Below are 14,600 nucleotides of genomic sequence, written 5' to 3' on the forward strand. Positions count from 1 at the left end.
TGTATGCGGCCACATGCGGCCGCGTGTCACTGAAAATGGCTACGCGTGTCAGTACTGACACGCGTGTCATAGGTTCGCCATCAGGGGTATAGATCATTATTAAATTGACTTATGGAAAATCCACTGCTTATTTCTGGGATAAGCAGCATAAAATGTATTGAGCTTTTTTGGGATCTTGCCAGGTATTTGTGACCTGGATTGGCCACTGTTGGAAACAGGATGCTGGGCCTGATGGACCTTTGGTCTGCCCCAGTGTGGTAACACTTATGTACTTATGCACTGATAAAGGATAAACTTGGCAGCATATTTGAGAAGGAGGGGATTCACCACTGTAACCTTAGAGAAGAGAAGATCTAAGGCACTGTTACGAGCCCGAAAGGCTCTACTCTGAACTGGTAATGCTTCAGAGCATGCAGAATCACAGATAGCACTTGCATATGTCCATGATAATGATGTGAAAGTAAGCCTCTGAAAGATCAGTGTGGTCAGAAACTTCTCTGGCCTCACCAATGCTATTACTGAATGCAAGGTCTCCACATAAAAGTGGGGGCTCTAGAGGGAGACATTTACCCCCTTGAGGTCCAAAATATGCCCCCCTTTTTTGGGCACCATAAAGTAAATGGAATAGTGGCCATCCTGCTCCTGAACTACCACAGGTTCAACAACTTCCAAATGGTTTAATTACTGCAGCATTCCTCCAACCGCAGACAACATAAAGGCACAGCTCTGCTGCACAACCTCCAACACCCACTGGTCATAGGTCACAAGGTCCCACTACCAGTAGAACATGCAGAGCAGACCCCTATATACACTCCTTGGGAGAGGACTAGTCACTTCTCACTGTGGCCCTTTAACAGTAGAGGAGGATGAACTGCTGTTCCAAACCTTACTCACCCCCCCCCCCCCTCGCCGAGGCTGCCCTTTCTGACCCCTGGAAGGAAGTAAAAAGGAGGCACTGCATCTCCTGGTCTGGAGTAGAAGTGCTCCCTGTCCTCAACTCCCTGTACCTTTGGCTGCTGACCACATCTTTGTCCTTAGGGACTCACTGAGATCCAGACTCCCAGGTTTCTTCCAAATTCCAATCCACTCCAAACAACAAGTATCCTCAGAAGAGAAACTTGAGACTGCATTTGCTGAATAATTTCACAGATAAAACCCATGGGCCACAACCATAGGAACCACTTACTACGCACTATTCCGAATTAAGTCATAGAGCACATCTGCAAAAAAGGCAACTGTCAACTCTAGCCTTGCCACCTCCAGAGAACAGCTGAACTCAGTGCAATAAAACCCTTGCCACATAATCCCCACACTGTGGCCTGTGTTGCAAATCTGAAGGACTGAGAATATAAGAAAAGCCATACCGGGTCAGACCAACAGTCCATCTAGCCCAATATCCTGTTTCCAACAGTGGCCAATCTAGGTCACAAGTACGTGGCATAAATCCAATTAGTATAAACATAAGTATATATTAAAAATACAGAAAATTGTATTTCTATTCATTGTTACAATTTCTTCAGTATCTATAACAGATTTTTTTTGCATTCTTTTGTCATGAACAAATATAATTTAAAAGGAAAAAAATCCCTACTGAAAATATTCTTTCAGGACCTTTTTCTTTTTTGTTAGCAGGGAGGAAAGGGGACGTTCAAGACTGGTATGTTCTCCGGCAGTACCGCGTCAATGATAAACCATAGCAACCGTTGCTACGCGCGGAAAAAGATACAAAATGGACGTCTCCCTACTGCGTAGTTTTCCACTTGTTATCATTTAGTTTACCTTCTTCCCCTGGAACTTGACTATATGAAAACTGATTATCTTAAATATATAGCATTAAAATGGCCAGACCTGTTTGTTCGGAAGTTGAAAATGTAGGCGTGCATAAAATTCTTCAAAAGAAATTTTTAACATTCGTTAGACTAGAATGATAAATACTTTAAAAAATACAAATCATTGATCATTTATCCTCTCTTGTCATATTGCCCTTTTCCCCGACATCCGTGACTTCTCCACTATTTTTGTTTACGTTTAGTTTTATTTTATTATTTTGTAATTCCGAAAATAATAAAGAAAAACAAGATGTCGGCTTCCGCTGGGATGGGAGGCGACCTCACTTTTTACCCACCATCTCCCAAGCCGCGCGCAGCCAGCGGCACAGGCATTACGGAAAAGAAGACAAGAAGAATACGCAAGCGTAAAGCCGCAAACCCGCCCACAGCAGGAATTAAAAATAAATAAAATAAATAAAAACCGCCACATCCGGGCAACTCCCGAGTCCCGACCTACCATCTTTAATAAACCTTCCGTTGTAAAGAAGGGCTTAGGAGGAGGAGGAGGAAATGGGGGAGTTTAAAATGGCGGCTCCCGAATGAAGCGCGGAAATTGAAAACTCAAATCATAGTTATTAAAGAAACAATTACTTTCATATTCCTTAACTTTTATAAGTAAAATAGAAACCAGAAACATTTCTCCCCAGAAAATGTTTTAGAGACAATCATGGGATGTTGTAAGCCAGGGGACAACGGTGACGCTTTGAATTTTCCCTCCTCCCCCTCTTCCTCCATTTTCTGTGGTCCGCTGCTAAAGCCGCCATCTTTTCTTACCTCTGTCAGCTGGGGATGGACAAGATGGCGGCTCCCAGGCAGGCGTGAAAAAACAAAAAGCCGCTTCTCGTAGATTCTATTCTCCTTACATCTGTGTACTAGAGTGCTATATGCAAATATCTCAATTTGCATTAAGGCGGAACAGCAGGTTATGGTCAAATCCTACAACTGATTCTGTTTTAAATCGATTTCCTTTTTCTTTTCTCGTGTTTGTTTTGAAGTGATTACAAGATGGCGGCTCCCAGGGAGGTGTGAAAAGAAACGTCAAGCGCAACCTCTTCGCATTCAGTATTTTTTTTTTATATAGAAGCATAATTTTTATAAAATAAAGGGAAATTAGTTTAGATACGCTGCAGGAAAAAAAAAGAACAAACGATTCTTTTGTGTGTATGTGTGGAGCAGCGCATTATTTTTCGCACACTTCGCGGGGAAAGCTTGCAGTGTTTTTACTTTTTTTGGCCTTGCGCGCGATCCGCCATTTTGAAAAGCGTCTTTTTTTTTTTTTTTTTGCAGGTCTGTGCGCGCGCCGCGCGTTTTTGACGGACGGCCGCTACGGAGAGGAGAGGCTACAAGATGGCGGCTCCCAGGGCTCTCCTCATCCCGTTCGCCTTACCTACTCTTCACTGAGAATTGGGCCTGACGACGTAAAACAAAGAAACACTGTATGAGAAAAAACAGTAATACACTATATCCATTTAACTGGATCTTTCTATATAGTTCTATTTTTGTGTCTTTTCCTCTTGACAAGAGTTTTTTGTTTTCTCCTCCTGTCTTCAGGCGCTGAAGGGAAAATGGCGGCTCCCATGGACTCGGAATCGTCTCACTAAAAAACCAGATATACATTGGAAAATAAAAGTATTCTTTACAACATTGGAGAAAATAGGATTGGCAACTGTATTTTTTTTCCCGGGAAGGTGCAGCGGATTTAAGCTTTGGGTTCCTGAAGAATATTTCTTTTTATTCGGCTCGTGTTTATTTTATTCTCAGCAGCGGATGTTTGTCGGGGGCTGATATTTTTGTAATTGTTTTCATTTTCTCACTTTTTTGGTTCCCCTGTAAAGGGAGCGGATTTTTTTTTCCTTTAAGTCACTCTAGAACTCACAAAAATCATCTTGGTGGTTTATTGTCAACATTGGGTGTTAAGGGGAAAGGAGACAACACTTGTAAACTTGTTAGTATTAAAACGTTCAGTATTTTGATACAAACTTTTATTATTATTTTTTTAAAAGTATTATTCCTCATTGGTATATTTATATCCATATTAGCGCCGCAGGGTGTCCTCGGGGGACAGTACGTGATACTTTAGGTTTATCGAGGGACTTTTTTTTTTGACATTTTTGGTGTGTGTTATTGGGGAGAGCGCCCATGGCCTCTCCAGCGGCGGGTGCTGTGGTGACAGGGGGGGTCTCGCCGCCGCCGCTGCAGCCTCGCTGGAAGCGGGTGGTGGGTTGGTCGGGCCCTGTACCTCGGCCTCGTCATGGACACCGTGCTGTCGCCATCAAGGAACTCATCGTTGTCTTTGGCGGGGGCAATGAGGGCATCGTGGATGAGCTGCATGTCTACAACACCGGTGAGTGCCGCTAGATACCACCAAGTACACTCCCCCCACTCGTTACGTTCTTATCATAGTATGCAATGTTTCTCCGCCCCTCCTCATATTGGGAATACATACTTTACCGTTCCACATCCTCATAGTACCCCTCACTCAATCGTACAGTGAGTGTTGCTGCCAGCTATACCCCCAAGATAGGAGAAGAGATGCATGTCATGGGATGAGTCTATAGGCGTGAGAGTCCTCGGAGTGAATGGTCTCTATATTCTTGAGCTTTTATTCCCCCGCGCATGGATGTTGCTGCGTTTTTTAGTCTCACCACACTCATTTTCTTTCTTTTACTTTCCAAGCACACACTGATCGCAACAATCCTTCCTTTAGAGACTGGATAGGATGTCCCCTCTCACGAAAACCCGATACTCTGATAAATTGCATTAATACAACGGTGGTGTTTTGACGTGTAACCCCCTCCCCGCCTGTTTTGCTTCTTTAGGTGTAAGTAAAATGCCCTTTTACGTACATGAATGGCTGTGATGAATGTTAAAATTTAACAACATTTAGATGTACCTGTTTGGTAAGTGAATGCAAATACATTTTTGAATGGTTAACAAAAAAAAAAAAACCTGCCGTTTTTGTGACCGGGTATGAACTCGATAGCCCTTCCTTCCTTTCACTCAATTTCCCAATGTATTTTCCCCGTATTTAAATTGAGGTGTATAAACTGGAGTAGATTAGTCAATTGCATTGCTGATAGCGGAATGCTTTTCTAAAGTGTTATCTTGTCGTAGGTAATAAGTGCTCTTTTGGTGTATCTATTATCTTTGCAGTTCATTTATAAACTGCTTGCACATGCTGCCCGAATACTACCAAGAGAACAGAGTACATACTCGTGTACGGTGTTAGAACTAGATTGAAAGTCTCCAACACTTTCTTGACCTGTTGCACATTTTGGGTGCAAGGGTTTCTTATAAATAAGTGGTCTTCATTTCTTAGTGATGAACTGGTTCTAGGTAGCATATTTGACCTTAGGATGTGTAGGATTTTACATAACCAAATATTGTGTTTTAACAAAGTTGATCAGAACTCCTCAGTTTGACTGTTAATGAAAGCAATGAGGCGTTTATTCACCAGGCCTCCAGCATAGTTCTTGTAGATGGTTGTGCGTTCATTTATTTCACTTTTTAAGCGCATGCCTGGCTCTTGATATTCTGGGGTTGCGAGTAGTATTGCCTCACTGCATTTTTCTTTTTTTCATTAGTAGGTGATACAGATGTGCGTTGTTGACTGAACCTGAAGCAGCATTTTTATTCCAATCAGTCTACTGTGCCTCGGGTTATTTGAGTCTGGTGGTTGTGTTGTTTGGAGGGGGAACCTAATTACTGTATAGTAGGTGATCCTTGGAGTTCGTGCTAGCTGGTCTCTGTAGCGAGCCCAGGTTGGAACCCCTAGAAAATTATGACTGTGATAGCAGCGCTCAAAATAATAAACTTCAAACCTTTATTCTGGAGAAATGAGAGGTGGAGATTTAAGAGTTGCCCCCTCCTTTTGAACCATACGTTCACAAGTACAGATAAATTGCATGTATGCCTGATAATTAGCCTCATATTCCAAGAGTGAAATGATCCTGGGGGCAGCTACAACAGAGAAAAAAAAATCTAACTATTCTGTTCCAGGAGCATGCATGCCTAACAGGCAGGGAGAAGAAATAACTCTCAGGAAATGAAGCAGATATCCCTAGGGATGGGTTTAAAAAACATTTCCTGCAATAATCAGAGGCTGTAGTGTTTAAGGTGGCAGAGGAGGAGCAGATGTCAAATTGTAATGTCAACAAGTGTGTGTACGGTAAAGCTTGATTTGTATGATATTATGATTCAGCTAATGATAAAGGGAAGGGATTTTGGATTTAGCTCATGCCTTTTTTTAGTTGTTGCTCAAGGCAAGTTACCATACATTCAGGTATAGTAGGTATTTTCCCATTTCTGGATGGCTTATATTTTTTATTTGTACCTGAGGCAATTGAATGCTAAGTGACTTGCCCAAAATCACAAGGAGCCACAGTGTGATTTGAACCCTAGTTTCCATGGTTCTCAGCCTGCTGCTGTAACGGTTAGGTTTCTCATTTACTCTTACATGCATCCTGTTGTCCTTTGACCTGGTAGCTTTCCTGCTTTTGGATTTCCAGTTCATTCAGAACCAGGGTTGGTGCCCTAAAAATTCTTTTGGAACTATTTTTTTTTTCTTTCATGCTATATTGCCTCTCAATTTTGTCCAGTATACAGTGACAACCCTAGACTGGGATGTCTTCCAGAAATCTTGGCACTGGGTGTTATCGCAGTACAAGGACTATCATTTTTCTCCCTCTTCCCATGGCTGTTGTGAGCATTGCCTCTACATCCAAAAATTCCACTTGCATTAGAGCAGCTGAGATGACATCCCGGTAGTAGGAGCCATGTGCAGATTGCCTTTTTCACCACTTCTATGTGGGAAAGTTACAATGAAATGGTAAATTGTTCCAACAGTATGGAGCTCAGAAAATGCCACTATGCCAAGCAGCTGCCATCTTAGTCACTATGCCCTCAGCTCTGAAAGGGCCGTGATCTATTTTAAATCTCAGTATTTTAAATGATGGGTGGCAGAACACCTTTTTGATTGGAAGGGTCAAACAAACCAATTTCTGGCCCTATCACTGAGGTCTTTAGTTGGTGATGCTGTGGGACAAAATATTGGTTGGACTATGACCCCAGTGGCCTAGTCCATTCTTCTGCCTATGCCTTGAACTCCCCTCCCATTTAAAGGCAACTTCTTGCATAGCTATTGAAATAACTCTGCTTTTCTTAACCTAAAATTCAGTTTTATCGTGCTTGGAAAATGTTGCTTTTAAAAACACAGTGCTTTTTATTTTTCTATCCATGCTATGAGTTTTCGTTAAGAGCATTAAAAAAAGCCATGCGTTGTCAGACCAAAATCGGTGGAACCAGGCATCCTATCTCCAAATAGTGGCCTGCCTTGTCACTAGTACCCAACATATCCCCCAAAATAAATCTGTTTCACATAGCTCATTTCCAAAGGTTAGCAATGGCTCTCCTAAGTCTACTTGGCTAATACTTTTTTTATGGACTTTTTCTCCAGGAACTTGTTCAAACCTCTTTTCAACTGCTGCTACTATTCTAGTCACTTTGATCATACCTTCCAGCAATGCACAAATTGTGTTGCATGGGGGAACTTCTATAATTTGTTTTCAGTCTCTGGTCACTACCATTCCCAATTTACACCTCTAACCCCACTCATTTGTTATATTCCCTTTCTCGTCGTTTCTCCAGTTGACCAGGACTGCACATAGTACTTAATGAGCAGTTGCATCTGTACAGACACACAATGATATTCTCAGTTTTGTTCCCTATATTTTTTTTTAATAATCTCTAAAATTTTATATGCTTTTTTATAACAGCGTTGGTCAGGGTTGGTTGGATTAACACTATATTGGACCATAGGGAAAAACATTTGTCGGACTCTGCCATAAACTTCTTATTTACTTCTTGTTAACCTTTCCCCTAAGCAATTGCATCTATTCTTTCCTTTGAAACCTCCGTCCCATACTTGTTGAAGTAATGTGGGCTGAGTGAGCAAGAATGGGGACTGTGCAACCGTATGCTTGAAATGGAGTGGGCTAGTGGTTCAGAGTAGTGTACAAACAACCAGGAAGCTGTTTTTCACCCTTTCTTTCTTCTGGTACAAAACAGAAATGCCAAGGGTGGACTGCCCCAAAGAGTGAGATTTACAGGTGACATAGGGGCCAACACAAACTAGACACTGAAGGAGTTTGCTCAATGCTCAGTACTGTACCACAGAGCTGGCACCTAAGATGGGTGATATCTGAAGTATAGATCTAGAAAGTTGTCAAAATTCCTTCAGAAATGACAGAAAATGATAGCTTTCTTTGGGCTGTCTATGAAAAAATTAGACAGTGGAGACAACATTAGGGCTGTTTTTATGGTAACTAGTTGGGTTTATTTACTTTTTTGAAGAAATTTGCTAAGGTGGTGTCCATCAAGAATAATTGAGCACAGGCAATAGATTTACAGCAGTACAAATATTCAAATAACAGTATGCATTATGGCTTAGGTACTTAGTATTGATACAGTACACACTCCTTAGCATCTAGGCTGTACTATTCTAAACTATTTGGTTGTTGCCCCCACTTACCAGCAAATTTTTCCAGTGACATCGCTGGTGCAAGTGGATTGGTGCTCACGGAAAACTCCAGTATTTCTCTCCTTTCAGCAGATGGCAGGTTGCACAGGCCGGTGCTCCTGGTCTCTGGCTTAGTTCTCAGCAGTACAGGCTAAGGCTGCACAGCTTGGTCAAGCTAATGGTTTGCTCCTAGGTTCCTGATCTACAGGCCGAACCTGGTTGATTGTAACATAGTAGATGACGGCAGAAAAAGACCTGCACGGTCCATCCAGTCTGCCCAACAAGATAACTCATATGTGACACATTTTGTGTATCTTACCTTGATTTGTACCTGTCTTTTTCAGGGCACAGACCGTATAAGTCTGCCCAGCACTATCCCCGCCCCCCCCCCCCCCCAACCACCAGCCCCGCTTCCCACCACCGGCTCTGGCACAGGCCGTATAAGTCTGCCCAGCACTATCCCCGCCTCCCACTAGTGAACCAGGTATTAAAATAGTCCACAAGTCATCTGTAAAAAAAAATACAGTGAATTTTCAGTAATTATAAGGGCACAAACTCATGAATGTACAAAACATTTGGGGCCCTGTTAGAAAGGCGTGCCAGCCTTAGCGCATGTTAACTGTGTAGATGTCCACAGGAATATTATGGGCATCTACATGGTTAGTGCGCACACAAAAAAAACCGCTACCACACCTTTGTAAACAGGGCCCTTGGTTGGTGTATTAAACTCAGTTATAAACACAACTGAAAATAAAAAGAAGATAGAAATATCTAAAATATTCCTTCAATACGAAAATTCAAAACCTGATATTCAATGTGTTTCACTCTGGTTATTATACATCTATCCTTTCATTCTAAAATCTGACATATCTGAATCTCTTAAACCACAGAATTCAGATTTAGAAAAAAAATGTACCTGTAATCATCTATTTGTACCAGAAATCGTACAATGTCACGATGTGCTTTCAGTACTTGAAATTCCCACTTCAGGCATAGGCAGCTCCCTGTGACTCTGGGCAAGTCACTTAACCCTCCATTGCCCTATGTAAGCCGCATTGAGCCTGCCATGATTGGGAAAGCGCGGGGTACAAATGTAACAAAAAAAAAAAAAAGCTACGTATAAGGATTGTGTGTTTGTTCTTCACCTATGCTTAGTACATCTCTTGCAGGCGATCACTTGATAAGGCTCATGGCTCAGTCCTAGAAGGGCTCTTGCGGGGATGTATGTGTCTGGGCCCCCATCCTCCCTCTTGCCTTTCAGCATATTCTTGAGTGTTTCCCCCTAGGGCTCCCCTGCTGCTCTAATCAGCCTTGTAAAATAAACAAACAAAAAGCTGCCTGGTTTAGCTTTATTCCCTTTGGTGAGGGAATAAAGCTAATTTAAAGTAGCTGCTGTTTGTTTTTTCTTTTTAAAGCAGTGCTTAAAAAAACAATTTGACAGAAGCACACTCTGAGCTGACTAGGGGATGAGTGAGATTACTGGGGTCCTGGTCTGTGGTCAGCCCATGTGTTTCAGCAGGCTCCTGTATACCAGCCATGTGGCCAGGCATACCTGTCTGCCAACGGTACATAGCTTGTGGGAGCCAGCAGCTCCTGTGGTCAGTCCATGTGTTTCAGCAGGTTCCTGCATACCAGCCATGTGGCCGAGCATACCAGTCTGCCAACGCTACATAGCTTGTGGGAGCCGGCAGCTGAGTACAGCTGCTGACTCCCTTTGCCTCGCCTTTGACAGTCCATTTCTGACATGAAAATGGTCCCGGGGAGGGGGGATCCCTTGCTGCTGATGTTCTCGTAGTGACTTATCTGTGTCTCCAGGGGATCAGGGTACATCTTTACCTGGATGACTGGCTGATTCGAGCAGATTCAGCCGCAGAAGCCAATCTAGCCACTTCTCCGGTCATCTCTTGGTTGGAAACCCTGGGCTGGGTCATGAATCGAGGCAAGTGTCACCTGGTTTTTTCCCAGGTCCTGGAATACCTGACGGTTCTGCTTCCACACTGCCCAGGGGATGGTGTTAATTCCAGAGGACTAGGCAGAGAAACTTTGTGCACAGAAATGCAGATTCTGCAAGCTCCCGATTCCCATGGTATGGGACTACTTGCAGCTCCTGTGACTGGAGGTGGTACCTTGGGTGAGGGCTCACATGTGGCCCTTCAGTGGGCCCCAGTCTCTCAGGATTTCCACCTCCCTCTACCTGTTTCGCCCAAGGCAAGAGCTAAAAGAAAATCCTTCAGAAAATGGAAGAAGGAACTGACTGAAAATAATAAGAAACAGCATAAGGAATGTCAAGTCAAATGCAAAGTGCTGATAAGGGAAGGCTAAGAGGGACTTCGAAAAAAAGATTGTGTTGGAGGCAAAAACACACAGTAAAACGTTTTTAGGTATATTAAAAGCAGGAAGCCGGCAAAAGAATCGGTTGGACCGCTAGATGACCGAGGAGTTAAAGGGGCGATCGGGGAAGACAAAGCTGCAGCGGAGAGATTAAATGAATTCTTTGCTTTGGTCTTAACCGAGGAAGATTTGGGTGGAATACCGGTGCCAGAAATGGTATTCGAAGCTGATGAGTCAGAGAAACTTAATGAATTCTCTGTAAACCTGGAGGGTGTAATGGGGCAGTTCTACAAACTGAAGAGTAGCAAATCTCCTGGACCAGATGTTATTCATCCCAGAGTACAGATAGATCTAAAAAATGAGCTTGCGGAGCTATTGTTAGTAATATGTAATTTATCCTTAAAATCGAGCGTGGTACCGGAAGATTGGAGGGTGGCCAATGTAACGCCGATTTTTAAAAAAGGTTTCAGAGGAGATCCGGGAAATTATAGACAGGTGAGTCTGACGTCGTTGCCGGGCAAAATGGTAGAGACTATTATTAAGAACAAAATTACAGAGCATATTCAAAAGCATGGATTAATGAGACAAAGTCAACATGGATTTCTTCTGCATTTATTTGAAGGGGTGAACAAACGTGGATATAGGGGAGCTGGTTGATATTGTATTGTGTATCTAGATTTTCAGAAGGTGTTTGACAGAGTACCACATGAAAGACTCCAGAGGAAATTGGAGAGTCATGGGATAGGAGATAGTGTTCTATTGTGGATTAAAAACTGGTTAAAAGATAGAAAACAGAGAGTAGAGTTAAATGGTCAGTATTCTCAATGGAGAAGGGTAGATAGTGGGGTTCCTCAGGGGTCTGTGTTGGGACCGCTGCTTTTTAACATATTTATAAATGAGCTAGAGATGTAATTAAATTTGCTGATGAGACAAAGTTATTCAAAGCCGTTAGATCGCGGGAGGATTGTGAAAAATTACAAGAGGACCTTACGAGACTTGGAGACTGGGCGTCTAAATGGCAGATGACGTTTAATGTGAGCAAGTGCAAAGTGATGCATGTGGGAAAGAGGAACCCGAATTATAGCTACATCATGCAAGGTTCCACGTTAGGAGTCACGGACCAAGAAAGGGATCTAGGTGTCGTCGTTGATGATGATACGTTGAAACCTTTTGCTCAGTGTGCTGCAGCGGCTAAGAAAGCAAATAGAATGTTAGGTATTATTAGGAAAGGAATGGAAACCAAAAAGGAGGATGTTATAATGCCTTTGTATCGCTCCATGGTGCGACCGCACCTCGAATATTGTGTTCAATTCTGGTCGCCGCATCTCAAAAAAGATATAGTGGAATTAGAAAAGGTGCAGAGAATGGCGACGCAAATGATAAAGGGGATGGGACAACTTCCCTATGAGGAAAGGCTAAAGCGGCTAGGGCTCTTCAGCTTGGAGAAAAGGCGACTGAGGGGAGATATGATAGAGGTCTATAAAATAATGAGTGGAGTTGAATGGGTAGATGTGAAGCGTCTGTTCACGCTTTACAAAAATACAAGGACTAGTGGGCATGCGATGTAGTAAATTTAAAACAAATCAGAGAAAATTTTTCTTTACTCAACGTGTAATTAAACTCTGGAATTTGTTGCCAGAGAATGTGGTAATGGCGGTTAGCTTAGTGGAGTTTAAAAAAGGAAGCTTGCCAGGTGCCCTTGGCCTGGATTGGCCACTGTCGTGGACAGGATGCTGGGCTCGGCATTACTTATGTACTTATGTAAGGTTTGAACGGCTTCCTAAAGGAAAAGTCCATAGACCGTTATTAAATGGACTTGGGGAAAATCCACTATTTCTGGGATAAGCAGTATAAAATGTTTTGTACATTTTTGGGATCTTGCCGGGTATCTGTGACCTGGATTGGCCACTGTTGGAAACAGGATGCTGGGCTCGATGGACCTTTGGTCTTTCCCAGTATGGCAGTACTTATGTAAGGTGGACGTGCTGGTCTTGGCGATCATCAAGAAGGGAGGCTCGGCTCTCTGTGTGTTTCATGAGAAGTGGGTGAGCAGTAGTTTTGGCTCGCCTTCTCCTTTGGGGCGTTGGGCATGCAGGCTGTCATTTGCAGTGGTAATGTGGCCAGGGTGATGCGGTGGGTCAAAAGTGCATGGTCTCTTCCTGGTAGCGCATGTGGAGGTGACCCAGTTTTTGAAGGGGTTGCTTATTTGCAGCCCCCAGTATGTCTTTCCTGTCCTTCCTGTTCAGATGCTCTTGGGAGCTCCCTTTTGAACCTTTGTGGCTTATCTTGATTAAGGACTTCATGCTCAAAATGGTGTTCCTTTTGGCTTTCATTTCAGCATGTAAGGTCTCGAAGTTACACACACTGTTTTGTTGATATCTGTTCCTCTCTCTTTTTTTTTTTTTTTGGAGAACTTGGTGTTGATCTGCACAGTTACTTTTCTGTCCAGAGCGGTCTTGGCATTCAATGTGAACTAGGTCTGTTTGCCCTCCTTTCTGGAAGAGGGGCCTGATCCATCTGCTAGGAGACTACACAAGTTAAGACATCCAGAGGGACCAAGTCATTGGTTTCTTCCATCTGTCCAGTCATCTTTTCGTTCTTTTCCATGGTCTTCATAGGGGCCAGATGACATCTAAGGCCATAAAATTCTCAATGGTGAAGCTCCTGCGTTTATGGACACCCTTGTCAGCTTACCACCTCGAAACTCTCACAGATCAGCTCGCTTGTACTTAAATCTGCATTGCCCAATCTATAGTGGCCTCAAGTATAAAACCACCTACGCCTCCACCTTTTCCTATATTAGCGCACAACTGTGGAATGGTCTACCTAAATTTGTGAAAATTACCCCTGATAATCCAACCTTCAAAAAATATCTTAAGACCTTCTTATTTGGAAAAGCTTAAGCTCAAGACCCGCCCCGCATCTCTTCCTATTGACTTCAATTTCTCTTTCTGCATTTCCCCACCTTTGCTATTACTCTCTAGTCTCTTTCACTTCAATGTCGTTGACTGTTTGTTGTAGAATTGATGTATGATTTCTGTAGATTACTGTAAGCCACATTGAGCCTGCCCATGGGTGGGAAAATGTTGGATGTAAATGCTATAAATAAATAAATAAATAAATAATCGCATGGTGGATCATGGCAGCCTTAGAGACTGTCTATATTAGTAGCAATCGGCCGATGACTTTGATTTTCAGAGCTCGGCAGCTGTTGTGGCTTCACCATTGGGTGGCTGACACAGCCTCTAAGCAGCGGCTTACCAAACTCCTTTTCTGGTATCGGCTGCTGTTCGGGGAGGACCTGGAGAAAGCTGGTCAAGGATTTGGGAGATTCCATAGATGCAGTGTTTGCCTGAGGATTGGTGGAAGCCGACAGGGCGGTTGAGCTTGTCATGTCCCTGTTTTAGGGAGGCCCAGAAGTATTGGCTGGGACAGAGTTTGGCTGGATCAGGGGTCCCATTTTCAGCAGTGGCCTTCCTTTTGTGGGGATAAGCGAGGCTTGGGCTCGGGCCCCGCCCCCTGCAAGAGTGGTCCAATGATGGGGCAGTGGTCCCCTGTTCTGTGTGACAAATCAAGGGTTGGTTAACTTGGTTTTTGAGCAGTGGACCAGAATTACATCGGACTGGTGGACTCTCAACATAATCTGAGACGGTTACAGATTAGAATTCTCTGCTTCTGTCTGCAATTTTTTCTTGGAATCCCTGTGCAGAGCGCCTTCCAAGCACTTAGTTTTTCCCACTCTTCACGCATTGTGGGAGCTTTGCGCCGTGGCGCCTGTCCCATCGAGAGATTGGGCATGGGGCAGCTATTCGATCTATTTTGTGTGCCAAAGAAGGGGAGGGTCTTGTACCTCAATCAGGTGAACCGTGTTCTGAAGGTTCAGCATTTTCGCATGAAAACAGTGTGTTCGGTGGTGCAGGTAG

The 14,600-nt window shown here is 43.3% G+C and overlaps 1 protein-coding gene across 1 annotated transcript in view; it reads left to right on the plus strand.

Annotated features, from left to right (window-relative positions):
- Positions 1-2,436: 2,436 nt before the first annotated feature.
- Positions 2,437-14,600, plus strand: part of HCFC1 (host cell factor C1) — a 495,616-nt gene continuing 483,452 nt past the window's right edge. The window contains 1 exon segment of the mRNA XM_030192062.1: positions 2,437-4,173. Coding sequence (XP_030047922.1) covers positions 3,969-4,173 — 205 coding nt within the window. The 5' untranslated portion in view covers positions 2,437-3,968.

This window comes from Microcaecilia unicolor, chromosome 2 (assembly GCF_901765095.1).
Source record: "Microcaecilia unicolor chromosome 2, aMicUni1.1, whole genome shotgun sequence".
In the NCBI taxonomy this organism is placed as follows: Eukaryota; Metazoa; Chordata; class Amphibia; order Gymnophiona; family Siphonopidae; genus Microcaecilia; species Microcaecilia unicolor.